The sequence below is a fragment of the Xenopus laevis genome, chromosome 9_10L (assembly GCF_017654675.1).
Source record: "Xenopus laevis strain J_2021 chromosome 9_10L, Xenopus_laevis_v10.1, whole genome shotgun sequence".
Taxonomy (NCBI): domain Eukaryota; kingdom Metazoa; phylum Chordata; class Amphibia; order Anura; family Pipidae; genus Xenopus; species Xenopus laevis.
In genome coordinates, this window is record NC_054387.1 from 6,478,607 (window position 1) to 6,493,673 (window position 15,067).

General features: G+C 44.7%; 1 protein-coding gene across 4 annotated transcripts in view; it reads left to right on the forward strand.

Moving 5' to 3' along the window:
* The window catches only part of LOC108700860 (protein TANC2), a 180,767-nt gene that overhangs the window by 56,513 nt on the left and 109,187 nt on the right, over nt 1-15,067 (forward strand). Inside the window, exon 3 of one of the 4 annotated variants that reach the window (XM_041577258.1) lies at nt 3,603-3,702. The exons of 2 other annotated variants lie outside the window; for them this stretch is intronic. In XM_041577258.1, coding sequence (XP_041433192.1) covers nt 3,636-3,702 — 67 coding nt within the window. In that variant the 5' untranslated portion in view covers nt 3,603-3,635. Of the gene's footprint in view, nt 1-3,602; nt 3,703-12,364; nt 12,533-15,067 lie in introns of those variants that run through there. One more of the 4 variants, XM_018234877.2, reaches the window with a different exon arrangement.

A 15,067-nucleotide genomic window follows, 5' to 3' on the forward strand; every position in this document is an offset into this window, starting at 1 on the left:
AAAAACGATATAAAAAAAATAAATAATGAAGACAAACAGTTGAAAAGTTGCTTAGAATCAGCCCTTCTATGACAGACTAAAAGTTAACTTAAAGGTGAACCACCCCTTTAGGGTCAGGGCACACGCTCAGCTTTGGCGACAAATCTCATCTTCTTTGGGGCGACTAATCTCCCCGAACTGCCTCCCGCCGGCTAGAATGTAAATCGCCGGCGGGATCGCACTCGGAGCTCTTAGTTTTCCGAAGTTGCCTCACAAGGAAACTTCGGGCGACTTTGGAAAACGAAGCGTTGTGAGTGCCATCCCACTGGCGATCTTCATTCTAGCCGACGGGAAGGCAGTTGGCGACTAATCTCCCCGAATCTGAGCAAGTGTCCTGACCCTTAATAAGAAAACATTTGCCCCCGTTGTCTTTTCTACTGATTCCCAGAACCCGCTTTGGGCTGTTCAGTTAAGACTAGTGATGGGTGAATTTGCGCCGTTTCGCTTCGCCGAAAAATTAGCGAATTTCACGCGAAATTCACGAAACAGCGAAAAATTCGCGAAACGCCGCCGAATTTTTTCCACGAATTTTCACGGGCGTTTCGCAAATTAATTCGCTGGCGGCGAATCGTGCAAATTCGCCCATCACTAGAGACGACTCACAATAAAAGGAAATAGTTGGTATATGGGGGCGAGAGAGAATTCTCAAATTCTGCAGTGACAGACAGACCATCATCTATAAACCCTTCTATTGGCAGAGGAGATCATTACTTTTATTATCTGCCTCCTCCCCAATTTCACTTGTTTGTTCTGAATTTAGCATAAAATAGATTAGGCAGCAAAAAAACAAACCCACCCCATAGTAATTAGTATTTGATGTTTTTGCTTTGTGATTTCGCTGCAGTAGAAATCCTATTAATTATGTGGATTATTTTATCAAACCGAATGTATCAGTGCTATTTTATTTCTTATTCACTTCTAGCTGCTTTTCTCCAAGATGATTATAAAAATTAATGTAATTAGAACAGGCTGCTCGGCGTAGAACATTAGGGTGCGGTTAATGGGATGCTCTAGGCCTGCGCTCCTAGTGAGCCGAATACAGGAATGGGACCTGTTATGTAGAATGCTCGGGACCTGGGGTTTTCTGGATAACGGATCTTGGGTCTTCATACCTCAAGTCTACTAGAAAATCATATAAACATGAAATAAACCCAATAGGCTGGTTTTGCCTCTAATAAGGATTAATTATATCTTAGTTGGGATCAAGTACAAGCGACTGTTTTATTATTACACAGAAAAAGGAAATATTTTTAAAAAAAATTGGGATTTAGATAAAATAAAATCTATGGGAGCTTTACATATAAATAAAATAAACCCAATAGGCAGGTTTTGCCTCCAATAAGGATTAATTATATCTTAGTTGGGATCAAGTACAAGCAACTTTTTTAGTATTACACAGAAAAAGGGAAATCAGTTTTAAAAATTTGGTTAAAATGGGAGGCAGCCATCGTGTAATTCGGAGCTTTCTGGATAACGGATCCCATACTTGCACATAGCAATAAAGTCCAACACACTAAGGATTGTGCCAGGAATGATGTACCTGCTGTATGAGTCCAGATCAGCCCATGTCCAACTTTAGTTGAATCCCACCTTGGAGGTGTTGCCTTTACCCCCTCTTAAGACCCCCTTACACGGGCCGATAAAAGCTGCCAACACAAAAGAGTCTGCAGCTCTTTGGCCCGTGTGTGGGGCCATCTGATGGGGCGTCCCTGATCGATATCTGGCCGAAAGTCGGGGCAGGGTAAAAAATCCCGGCCGCATCTGTTTGTTGATGCAATCCCGTATTTCCTCCATTCTGATCCAAACGTTGGGCCCCAGGGCCCGATATCACCCACCTCAGTGTGGGCATATCGAGGAGAGATTCGCTCATTTGGCCAAACGAGCGGATCTCCCTGTGTGTGGCCACCTTAAATTAATAACAGGAGCCCTCCATGTTGGCTGTTGTTAGTCCAGCTATTGAGTGATGCTGCACATGCTCAGTAGGTCGTGTATCGTGAGTGGCTCCCTCAGCTTAGGTAAGTGAAAGGGGCCCAGCGGATGGGTTGGGAATCAGCAGAAATAAATTTGGGGTTTTACTTGGGGGGGGCATCTTCAGAGGCGCATATATATATATATATATATATAACAGCTCACCAGATCAGGAGAGGGTGGGTTAGGGCAAATATCCAATTTTCCTGTCCAAGGACTAAAGCATGCTGGGAGTTGTAGGCTAACGGTAAGATCCTAGGTGGTTCCGTTTGAATGGAATGTTACATTGTGTCGCTGGTAATTAAATCAGTTTGGGGGTCCCTCCTCTCCACCTCCTTGTAATTACATAGCCTGTTCTAATCCCGGTAGAGGTAGGAACACATCTCCGGAACCCGCCGGATTGTACTGAAGGATCACAGCTGCTCGGGCCCCTGAGTATGGGCTTTGGCCGGGCGCCCGGGTGATTGTGTGCATGACTGCGGAACAAAGATGAAACTGTCGCCTACTCGTGTGACTGCCACCTGAGTCAGTGCATTCAGCCGGCGCAGGGAGGGACCCACCATGGTTATCCGTGTAATGGATCCCCCTATCAAAGTATTTGTAGGCTCGCTCTGAAAGTGATATTCCAGCAGCAGCCGCAGGGCACGGCTCTCTGTAACAGCGTGGGAGCCTCAGGCCAGCCAATGTGTCAGACCCAGAGGCTGCGGGCGCAATACAGACCATGTGAATGGGGCGTTGGAAGGTATTTAGGGCCCCAGAGCAGGAAGCAGATCCCAGGGCCACACTAAAGCAAAGAATTAGTTAAAAAGGGCCACACATACACAAGTACAGAGAAAATGTAAAAATAAAATACAGAAAATAGCTGGGAATGTTCTGCCTGGGCGTAGCCTGTTGTATCCCTGGGTGTGTGTAATTAGTGGGGAGAAACAAGCACACACACATATCATTCCACACATACCATTATATATATATATATATATCTGTCCTGTGGATCTGGATTGTGCCCAGTAAATGCCTCCCTATCACCCAAGCGCTGCCAAGTTCTATTCCAGGCTCTGACCCCCGAGCTTCCCTGGAACGGGACGTGGGATTGGGATTTGTAAACAAGAAACAAGTTTCCTCCTGCTCAAAATATTATAAATAGAGTCAACGCTGTTGTATATAGACAAATGTTTCTAAAGCTGCCCGAACCTAGGACTGCTCTGATTGGCTACAGCCAGGTTGGTCAAGCTACATTATTAATCATCATTAACATTTTATTTTTAGAGCGCCGACATATTGTAAAATAAATGTGTTTCTACATAGAAATCACATGAATTATGTACATGGTTACATGCAAAGGTGATGGACCTGTGCAAAAGAGCTTACACTCTAAAGGGGAAGGGAATGAGACACAAGGTGTGAATGTTTGAATGCTCTAATTGGCTACAGGAAGGAGCTCATTCATAGCCAAAGCGTTTTAGCGAGGTCTGGGAGTTGTAGTTAAGCTGGAAAGCTACTGTTGGATGATGATAATAATAATAATGGATACTGTTCTGTAATTACCCCGTCAACGTAATCCAGTTAAATCGACTCTCCCATTGTGTCTCCCACAGAGTTGCGCCTGAGCCGGGCCTAGTTGGGCCGACATGTTCCGTAACAGCCTGAAGATGCTGCTCAGCGGCGGCAAATCCAACCGCAAGAATCGCTCCAGCGGTAAGAGCCAAAGAAATCATTCCCAATGTAATCACATATATACATGGGGTGTATTGTTATCTGGGAACAGCAGAACCGGATCGGATTGGCCCAATTGGGTCCAGCATCTTGGTCGTCCATTCAGTGATCCACTTGTTTGGGACCCAGAGTTGAACAGAACTTACAGTGAATGCCCAGCTAATATTGCCTCTGATCCCGTAGTTGTAAATAAGGGCAGTTGTAGTTCTAGATAAGGGCAGTTGTAGTTGTAGTTCTAGATGAGGGCAGGTGTAAATGTAGATGAGGGCAGTTGTAGACAAAGGGGCGTGACCCCAAAACGTTGCACTGCACTTCCGCATTAAACGTCCAAGGTGTTCCTTGCGTGCGTCAGTTCCAATACTTGTTTCTAAGTATTGGCTTTGGGGTTGCCGAACCTCTACCATATACTTTTCGTATTGCAGTTGTAGTTGAGGGCAGTTGCTGTAGTTGAGGGCAGTTGCTGTAGTTGAGGGCAGTTGCTGTAGATGAGGGCAGTTGCTGTAGATGAGGGCAGTTGCTGTAGTTGAGGGCAGTTGCTGTAGTTGAGGGCAGTTGCTGTAGTTGAGGGCAGTTGCTGTAGAGGAGGGCAGTTGCTGTAGAGGAGGGCAGTTGCTGTAGAGGAGGGCAGTTGCTGTAGAGGAGGGCAGTTGCTGTAGAGGAGGGCAGTTGCTGTAGAGGAGGGCAGCTGCTGTAGAGGAGGGCAGCTGCTGTAGAGGAGGGCAGCTGCTGTAGAGGAGGGCAGTTGCTGTAGAGGAGGGCAGCTGCTGTAGAGGAGGGCAGCTGCTGTAGAGGAGGGCAGCTGCTGTAGAGGAGGGCAGCTGCTGTTGAGGGCAGTTGCTGTAGAGGAGGGCAGTTGCTGTAGAGAGGGCAGTTGCTGTAGATGAGGGCAGTTGTAGATAAAGGTTGCAACCATTTTTATTCTTATTTTTAGATAATGTGCCCTGTGAGCAGAAGGCACATCTGATTATCAGCCCAGTTGGACAGCACTGATCTGGGATTCCTGCCATAAAGCAAGGCAGAACTGCTGTGTTGTTGCCAGAAGGCATGTAGAGAGACCTGTGAGGACAGGAACATACAAGCTTAGAAAGGAACAGATCTTTTTTTATTTATTTATTTATTTATTAGTAATCGGTTGTTTCCAGATCTGCAGGCATTTGCAGTTGGTACAAGTATTCTGCTTAAAGATCATTGACTTGTGCACATCCAGAGCTGCTCCACACGGGGCAAACAGCAGCTGTTAAGGGGAGTAAGTGACTTTATCTTCCACTTAGCCATGATGTGGTTGCTAAATACACTCACCATAGCAACCAGGCCATGGTTTAAATGTCAGAACGAAGCATGACGTCGAGAAATATTTTTTTAGCGGGTGACGCAGCAGGAAAATGTATTTTTTATTTTGTTATTTTTCCCCAAATATCAGAATCTAGACGAATAGACGTCATTCCCTATATGTTCCAGCAGGGGGCAACGCAATGTTGTATTTATTTATCTTGTCATATTTGAGTCTTTTCTCTCTGCTGCTTCAATGAATTAGTGACTGCGACACCATTTTCCTCTTCATCTAAGGCTAAGGCCACACTAGGCGATAGCACCGCGATTTGACTCGCGGCGACTTTTCGCCGCGACTTTTAAGCCGCAATCGCTGGGGAAACTTTTGCGCTGGCGTCTATGGGGAATCCCGTAAAATCGCCAGCGTAAAAACACACGCGGCGATCTTTTTTCTATTGTCGCTCGAAATCGCCTAGCGAGGCAATTTCGAGCGACAGTAGAGAAAAGATCGCCGCGTGTGTTTTTACGCTGGCGATTTTACGCGATTCCCCATAGACGCCAGCGCAAAAGTTTCCCCAGCGATTGCTTAAAAGTCGCGGCGAAAAGTCGCCGCGAGTCAAATCGCGGCGCTATCGCCTAGTGTGGCCTTAGCCTAATGGAGAACGGAACTATTTGTTTTCCTGGCATGGCAAAGTTCATTGCGTCCAACTCCCTGTGCTACTCCCTGTGCTACTCCCTGCAGCTAGTGGAACCAGCAGGGCAAACCAGTTAAAGGAGAACCCCTGTAGGTAATAGGTATCCTTCCTTCCAGCCCTCGGGCACTGCAGAAAAAACGTAATAACATAACAGGCGCTAGATCCAGAGGAACCAATGAGCATCCAAAAGCAAACGTCTCATTGGTTGCTATAGGTTACTAGACCCGGAGCCGACTGTGTTTTAAAAGCAAACGTCTCATTGATTGCTGTAGGTTACTAGACCCGGAGCCGACTGTGTTTTAAAAGCAAACGTCTCATTGGTTGCTATAGGTTACTAGACCCGGAGCCGACTGTGTTTTAAAAGCAAACGTCTCATTGGTTGCTATAGGTTACTAGACCCGGAGCCGACTGTGTTTTAAAAGCAAACGTCTCATTGGTTGCTATAGGTTACTAGACCCGGAGCCGACTGTGTTTTAAAAGCAAACGTCTCATTGGTTGCTATAGGTTACTATACCTGGAGCCGACTGTGTGTCTGTTTTGACATTACCCCATTCTAACTCCTAATTGGCCGAATTCTGGAGAGCCCATGTCACGTGGGAGCAGTGGAAGTAATTTGCAATTGGTTTTCATTTTTTTTTATTATTTGTGTTTTTTTGAGTTACATTAGAACCCATCATTTTACGTTTTTCAGGGAAAATTATTATGCATAATATGTAGGTGGGACCTATAGGTGGGAAACTAAATTGAGGGAAAACTAAAATCAGGAGATGTAAAATTGAGGTTTTGCTGTGTTTAGATTTTTATTCAGAATCTCTCCAGTTTGCAATTTCAGCCATCTCGTTGCTAGGGTGCAAATCTCCTTAGCAACCATGCATTGATTTGAATAAGAGAATGGAATATGAATATGAGGAGAGGAGCTGAATAGAAAGATAAGGAATAAAAAAGTAACAATAACAATACATTTGTAGCCTTAGGGTTGGGGCACACTGGGACATTTAGTGGCCCCGCGTATAATAGCCTCTTCTTTGGGGCGACTAAATCTCCCGAATCTCCCAGTGTGACCTACCTTACCCTCCAAGAGCATTTGTTTTTTTTGTATGGGGTTTTAGATGGGATCAGTGACCCCCATTTGAAAGCTGGAAGAAGAAGAAGAAGGCAAATAACTAAAAAAAAAAAAAAAAAACTAAATTGAAGACCAATGGAAAAGTTGCTTAGAATTAGCCATTCTATAACATACTGAAAGTGAAGTTAAAGGTGATCCACCCGTTTATGCTCCAGGCTGTGCCGGATGCATTAGTTGCCGCTGAAACACTTGTTGCGACTGCTGAGACTACGTCACCTCACCCCGGGCCTCGTTAGTCTGGGCCAGGCCCCACTATTCTCGTTAACAGGAAAGGAAACAGGAGCAGCCGGTTCTGCAAGTGCCGAGTATCCCCAGTGGTGTTTCCTCTGCCGATTATTGATGCCTCTTAAAGCAACACAGACGCTCAGAGTTGGCCGATACCTTCCTGTATTATATTGATATAAAGCTGACTCTGTGCCTTTCTGTTCTCTGCACTGCTGCTTCTGACTTTTGAAACAATGTAGCAGAAGGCAGGCCTGTGAAGCAACTGCAGATAAACAAGGTGATTATCTGATCAGTTGCTGAGGATTAATGGATTGGGGATGGGGAGTAATTATAGAAGACGCAGACCTCCTGGGGCTGGGGGGCCCCAGGAGGTAAAGTAGGGGCCCGAAGGGGCAGTAATAAGCAGTTTTATTTATAAGGTAGGTTGGGGGGGGTAGAAGCCGCACGCAGGTGCCCCCTGTTCCCTCCTCAGGATTCAGCATCGCTCGCTGGCTCAGCCCGTGAAATTAAACTCGCCGGGAGTTCAAGTCCCTGTGCCGCAGCTTCACACCACAGGCAGTGATGTCACTATTCTATTTCAGAAGGCCATGATGTCATAGTAGGAAAAGTCATGCTGCAAGTCTAAAAACCCTGTGCTTTGCCTCTAATCCTTCACAAGTGGCTATGCCTATAAACTGGCCAATAGAAAGTGCCGATTGGGCGATCAGAATGAGATTGCAAGCCTTTACTACCAATTAGGGCTTCGCTGTGTCTCGCCGGGTGCACTTGGTATTCATGGGAGGAGATGTGACCCCCCTGTAAAACTAATTGTCTCTTCCCCGGAGTAATTAGGAAAGAAGATTGCCTTGGACTGTGCATCTATTTCCCCTGTAAATCTTCATTTCACGCTTTCCCTTCCCTCAATGACATTACCCCCAATAAATTAGTCTGGTCACTCATAGATTTATCTTCATTTATACCGTAGCACATTCATTTATAGTCACATGTGGGAGCTGCCATATTGGCTGGGTGCATCCCCTTAAAGGGATGGTTCACCTTTAAGTACACTTTTAGTATGTAATAGAATGACCAATTCTAAGCAACTTTTCCATTGATTTTCATTAATTATTTTTAATAGTTTTATAATAATTTGCCTTTTTCTCCTACTCTTTCCAGCTTTAAAATGGGCGTCGCTGACCCCATCTATAAAGCAAATGCTCTGTAAGGCTATAAATGTATTGTTATTGCTAATTTTTATTTCTCATATTTCTAGTAAGGTCCTCTCCTATTCACATTCTAGTTTCTTATTCAAATCAGTGTATGGTTGCTAGGGAAATTTGGACCCTAGCTACCAGATTATTTATAATAGAGACTGAAGAGCTGCTGAATAAAAAGCTAAATAACTCAAAAACTACAAATAATACAAAATGAAAACCAATTGCAAATTGTCTCAGAATATCAATCTCTATGTCATACTAAAAGTTAACTCAAAGCTGAACAACGCCTTTAAGGGACATTTATGGCTCCCAGACAATACAAGTGCTCTATGGGCCCTCAATATTTAATTTCATTGGCTGATTGAACATTGTGCATATTGTATATCATTAATTTATACATCAAATACACAAGGAACCCCTACATTTCCTCTGATACATCAGATACACAAGGAACCCCTACATTTCCTCTGATACATCAGATACACAGGGAACCCCTACATTTCCTCTGATACATCAGATACACAAGGAACCCCTACATTTCCTCTGATACATGAGATACACAGGGAACCCCTACATTTCCTCTGATACATCAGATACACAGGGAACCCCTACATTTCCTCTGATACATCAGATACACAAGGAACCCCTACATTTCCTCTGATACATGAGATACACAGGGAACCCCTACATTTCCTCTGATACATCAGGTACACAAGGAACCCCTACATTTGCTGTCACTAGAAGGGCCCCAGGCCTATTTAGTGTAGGAATGTGTCTGTGAATGTAAAGAAGGAAATAAAGGAAAATATCAGTGACGCAGCGTTGGGTCCGTGGGGAGAAGTAACGAGTCCATCAAGCAGCGCCGCTCGTATCAGGGTGACACCCCCCGGATTATCTGACCTGAAAAATCTGTATTTGTTTTTGAGCCTGACTGATTCCCCTAATCACAAGTAACAGCCCTAATGGCTAATACCCTGTTGTCACATTGTTCGGCAAATGAGTTACTAGCGAGTCGCCACATTCCTTCAGAGGTGCAGCATCCCCCTCCTTGTATCCCATTGCCCCCCATTATCATTCAGCCCAGCTCTTAAAGGCATACTGACGCTGGGATATTTTTACACACCAGTACTAAGTGGGGCTGATGGCTTCCATATGCCAGGGGGGCTACTCTTACACCTTCTATTGTTATTGTGTTGCAATTTTTTTCATTTTTTATCATTTGCGGTTTTTGACTTATTTAGCTTTTTATTCAGCAGCTCTCCCGTTTGCAGTTTCAGCCGTCTGGTTGCTAGGGTCCAAATTACTCTAGCAACCATGCCCTGGTCTAAATAAGAGACTGGCATATGAATAGAAGTAGTAATAACAATGCATTTGTGCCTTGCAGAGCATTTGCTTTTAGATCGGGTCAGTGACCCCCCTCCATTTGGAAGCTGGAAAGAAGAAGGCAAATCATTAAAAAACTAATGAAGAAAAATGAAGACCAATTGAAAAGTTACTTAGGATTGGCCTTTCTATGACATACTAAAGTTAATGGAAAGGTGAACCACCCCTTAATTATTCTTGTATTTATATCAGGCCACTCCAGGCCCAGTTCTATTCCCGCTCCCAGTCTCTTGGGCCCCCGTGGCCCATTACTGCCTCGGAATCTCCCGTGATTTCTGCTTTTGTGCTTAATTTTAGCCGGGGGGGGGGGTGGGATATCCTGGAATTGTCCCAGGAGCAGTCACACTGGAGACACTCGCTGGGAATATCCAGGTTGGAATCAAAGTCTGTTCCTCGTTTCTTTCCGTCGCAGCAGCAGCAAATGGAAGAAATAGGGCCCCGTATACGGACCAATAAGATGCAGACTTGGTCCAGAAGAACCAGGTAGTTTTTATTGGCCCGCGTAACTAAAGCAACTTGCTCGGGACCTGGAATTTTCCGGATAAGGGATTTTTCTTCAGTTTGGGACTCCAGTTCTTAAATCTGCTATAAATCATTTAAAGGTTAAATAAACCTGCTAAGACCGGTTTGACTCCAATTTAGTTAGTTGGGATCAAGTACAAGGTCCTGTTTTATTAATACAGCAAAAAATAAATCATTTTTAAAAATCTTTTTAGTTTAAAGTGGAGTCTGTGGGAGACGGCCTTCCTGTAATTCCTGGATGACGGGTTTCCAGATAACTGATCCCATGCCCTTATACATGTATTACTCATTTTTAATGTTTATATTTTTATATGCAAAAGTCAGGCCTGGATTTGTGGTGAGACAAAGGCCCCGGCCTATGGCCGCAAGTTTTTAGGGGTGGCGAATAAAGAGTAATAGGGATACGTGGGGTAAAGTCCTGCGCGGAACCAATTTCTAAGACCCAAAACGCAACCCGCATATTTACCTGCTTTGATCCGCTACCCGAACTCAGACTGCCTTATCCGCAACCCGCTGGCCACCATCAAACAGGAAGTGATGTTGCTGCAACTGGAAGTGACGTCATCAAAAGTGGGCGGGGACAGAAATACGTTTTGTAAAATTGTAAAAGGACTAAAATATAGACAGAATAAAATAAGATAAGAAATTTAGAGACCCGCACCGGAATGCTACTCTCATTCTGCAGGTACCTGCTTTTTTTGAGGGTAACCCACGGGTACCCGACCCACTGCGGGACTCTAACATGGGGGCATGGTGGGGGGGTGTGCTTGCAAAGGTGCCAGGCGTTAGAACCCAGCGGGCCTAGGGGTGCCCAAGCCCAAATCCTGGCAATAGTGATCCACGCATACCTCCCAACATTTTGGGAATAAAAAGAGAGACAAAAAAGTTGGCAAATTTGGCTATTTTTTGACCACACACATTTTTGAGGCCACACCCCCTAATTACCATGTTCATTTTACAAAATTTGGCAGGTTATGAAAGTTTGAACACATTTCTGTGTTTTTTTCCCCCCCAGTTATTACAGTTTTGCTAATGAAGGTGAATTGCCCTTTAAGCTGTGAGTCTAACTTTTCCCAAGGGACCTGTTATCATATATCGTTACAATTACTTCTTTGCTTATCTCAAAATTGTTACAAAAGTATCTTATCTGCTGCTGTGGCTGTTCTGCGCTCTCTGCCAAAAGCCAATTAAGTTAGAAACATTGTTACTTTTTCTGGCTGTTCACTGCAGAGAAAACCGGGACTTTCCAGTACAAACGAGGGAATGCGGGTTGAGCTGTTAAAAGAGGGACTGTCCCTCTAAAAACAGGACATTTGGGAGGTATGCTGAACCCCTGGGTAGGTTCCATCAGACCCTTTGCCCCCAGAAGTGGATTTGCGGGATGGTTGGAGGTCCGTATTGTATTCACCACCAGCAGCCTAGTAGCCCCCCAACCTCTTTTTGCCGCCCCAGCCCCACTAATTGTTAATGTATTTCTCTGGTTCTGATTCTGACTCTGACTATATTCTCATCCAGGTCTTTTAATCCTGCTACAATGTTCAGGAGGCAGAACCAGCAGTGCGGAGACTGTAAACGGCAAGAAGGATTAGGCAATTGCCTTTACAAATAACGTAAAACCTGTGCGAATGTGTCATAAATGTATATTGGAAGGTTGATTAGAATTAGGGTAAGGTCACAGCTGGAGATTCGGGGAGATTTAGTCGCCCGGCGACTAATCGCCTCCTCTTTAGGGCGACTTATCTCCCTGAACTGCCTTCTGCCTGCTAGAATGAGAAATCGCCTGTGGCATGGCACTTAGTTTTCCGAAGTCGCCCGAAGTGCAACTACGGGCGACTTCGGAAAACGAATGCGATTTCTCATTCTAGCAGGTGGAAGGCAGGGGAATTAGTCGCCGGGCGACTAAATCTCCCTGAATCTCCTGGTTTGACCGTACCCTTATATTTTATTTCATTATGGAAAGAAAAAAAAAACAATTTTTCCGAAAGTTCCTAGGGGCTGGGATAGCTGTAATATGGATGATTGGCGTACGGAGGGTTAAGACCCGGAAAAGAAAAGGTCGGGCTGAGTCCAGGTAGGAAAAGGGGACTGGCTGGGCCGGACCCTGTTATCTTGTGTCAGGTTTTTGTATAGAGAGAGGGAACAAAAGCAGAGGGAGGAGGAGGAGGAGGAGGGTGCAGTGGGGGGGGGAGGGTGCAGGAGGAGGAGGAGGAGGGGGGGCGAGTAGGAAGAGATTCCTACATTTTCCAGTCTTGCTTGTGTAAAGCAGCGTGCCCAGTCACTGGAGCAATACAAAGCTTCGCTCGGTGCCAATGCCGGTCCCACACACTGGATTTACCCGAGAGACTCTTCTAGGACCCAGCACAGAGCCCAGCACCCCGTCTGCACTCAGGATATACCAGGTATTGGGGGGCACTGGGGGCGTATTCACTGGGTACTGGCCGGACCTCAATGCATTTGTGCCAAAACTTAATTTCCCTTTTCCCTGTGCCACTGTCACTGCTCTGCTCTAATGGGGCACGGACGCTGTAGTCCAAAGAGCTTACACTCTCTGTTTCACTGTATATCTTCATATTGTAAGCGACTAGTGCTCTGTACGGTAGATTGATGACTGTCCTTGCTGTCTGTCTCATAAGACAGTCATGTATCCTTGGGGGACACTTGCACTGCACCCTGGTTTAGGAGATGATGCATTAAAGGGAAACTAAACCCCATTCTTAGAAAGGTTGCATTATTAACGTTCTGCGTGTTACTGAAAGCAGTGTCTGTGTGTCCCTTTCTGTTGTGGTTCTGACTTCCAAAACAACGCTGGCTTCTTCCGTTGCCTCGTTCCAGAAGTCGGAACTGCCGATGCAGAGAATAAACAAATACTGGTTTCAATAGTAATTATACGACTCATATTCATTCTAAATTAATGTATGTTGAAAATTACTTACGAAATTCGTTGTCTCGTGCCGCAATGTTTTTGTAACCTGTATATTGAATGTATACACCCACTTCTTGTACAGTGCTGCAGAGTACGTTGGTGCTTTATAAATACAGGTATGGGACCTGTTATCCAGAATTCTTGGGACCTGGGGTTTTCCAGATAAAGGATCTTTCTGTAATTTGGATTTCTACTAGAAAGTCTATTAGAAAATTATTTAAACATTCTATAAACTCAGTAGACTGATTTTGCTTCCAAGAAGGATTAATTATATCTTAGTTGGGATCAAGTACAAGTGACTGTTTTATTACCAAAAGTAAATATTTTTAAAAAATTGGGATTATTTCGATAAAATGAAGTCTATGGGAGACGGCCTGTCCATAATTCGGAGCTGGATAACAGGCCTGGATAACGGTTTTCCAGATAATGTATCCTATACCTGTACATTTGGTTTTGTATTTTTATTTATTTTTTTGTGGTTTTTGAATGATTTATATGGTTCAGCTGCTCTTCAGTGTGCAATTTCAGCAGCAATCTGGTTGCTAGGGTCCAGTTATTCCCTAGCAACCTAGGCAGTGCTTTGGAAGATGAATAGGAGAGGGGTAATTTTTAAGTATTAAAAATAAAATTCTAGAGTCACTGAGGAATTGGTTTTTGGCTACTGGGGTCGGTGACCCCCATATTGCAGCTGGAAAGAGGTAGAAGAAGATAAGGTGGCCTTATTCATCTGTATACGCAGGTCTATTGATATAATTCGGAGGAGGCATGATTGCTCTGATGAGCTAATAAAGAAGATGCATATTCCATTAGTATAATGCTTTATTCTATGAGACTCCCTCTAGTGGTTGGGCACTGGCTAATGCCAAGCAGACATTTGGGAAGGGTGATTAAATAGGTTTGAATTAAAGATATCCTGAGATTTCTAACGTGACTACTTGGCTTCTTCTCCTGCACCATCAGATGCGACTAATACTTGTGGGACTGATGCATGTGATGCCGCTCTCAGGCTGCGGGTGACTCAGCTCGGAGGGGGTTTAAAACCCACACATTTTTTACATTAGCGGATTATGGTTTGTGGCTGGAGCCTCGGTTAACAAACACGGCAGTCTAAGGGTTTGTGTTATTCATGTTAAAGGGGATATAAACCCATAAAAAACATTTTCTGCTGTTTCAGAAATCAAAACTGCCAGGCAGAGACTAGAAAGGGACAGACAGACGCTGGTTTCAGTAGTAATTAAATTTACACATAACTTGAGAAGCCCTGCAGATGTGCCATGAAATGTATATTGGCAAGTGGAATGTACATTCAGGAGGCATCATTTTATATTCAGGTTGACATCCCCTTTAAGAGTTAAGGGCATTCTAATGGCTGTGTGCTGATCATTCTGGTGTGAGAGGTTGATGAGAATGTGAGGAGACACCCGGCAGAACCTGACACGGCCACTCAGCATTCCTGTGGGTTTGTTCTGTTTGTGTTGGACCTCAGTTGTGCATGTGATGCAGGAAAACGCCAGGGTAACAATGAGTTCTGCTGCTCCCCTCCCAGACCTACGACCCGAAATGAACTTTTGATCTTCTTCGTTTGTCTGCTCCCCACTTGTTCTGATCATGTTTCCCTGGTTGTGTGTTGGGCAATGGTCCCTCTGTGTGTTTTATGACCTCATTGGTGTATTAAGAATAACAAGCAGCTCTGCTTTAGGCCAGTTGCTCATGGGACCATTTTAGGCTTTGTGCTTTGCAGCAATGGTTTGTTTTGGTGGAATGCATGAAACGCAAGGAGACTAGATGGGAATGGAAAGAAGGTGCTTGGCGTACGACAAAGGAGGAGATGAAAGTGCTTGGTGTAAGGCAGAGGATGAGATGGAAGTGCTTGGTGTAAGGCAGAGGATGAGATGGAAGTGCTTGGTGTAAGGCAAAGGAGGAGATGGAAGGAGCTTGGTGTAAGGCAAAGGAGGAGATGGAAGGAGCTTGGTGTAAGGCAAAGGAGGAGATGAAAGTGCTTGGTGTAAGG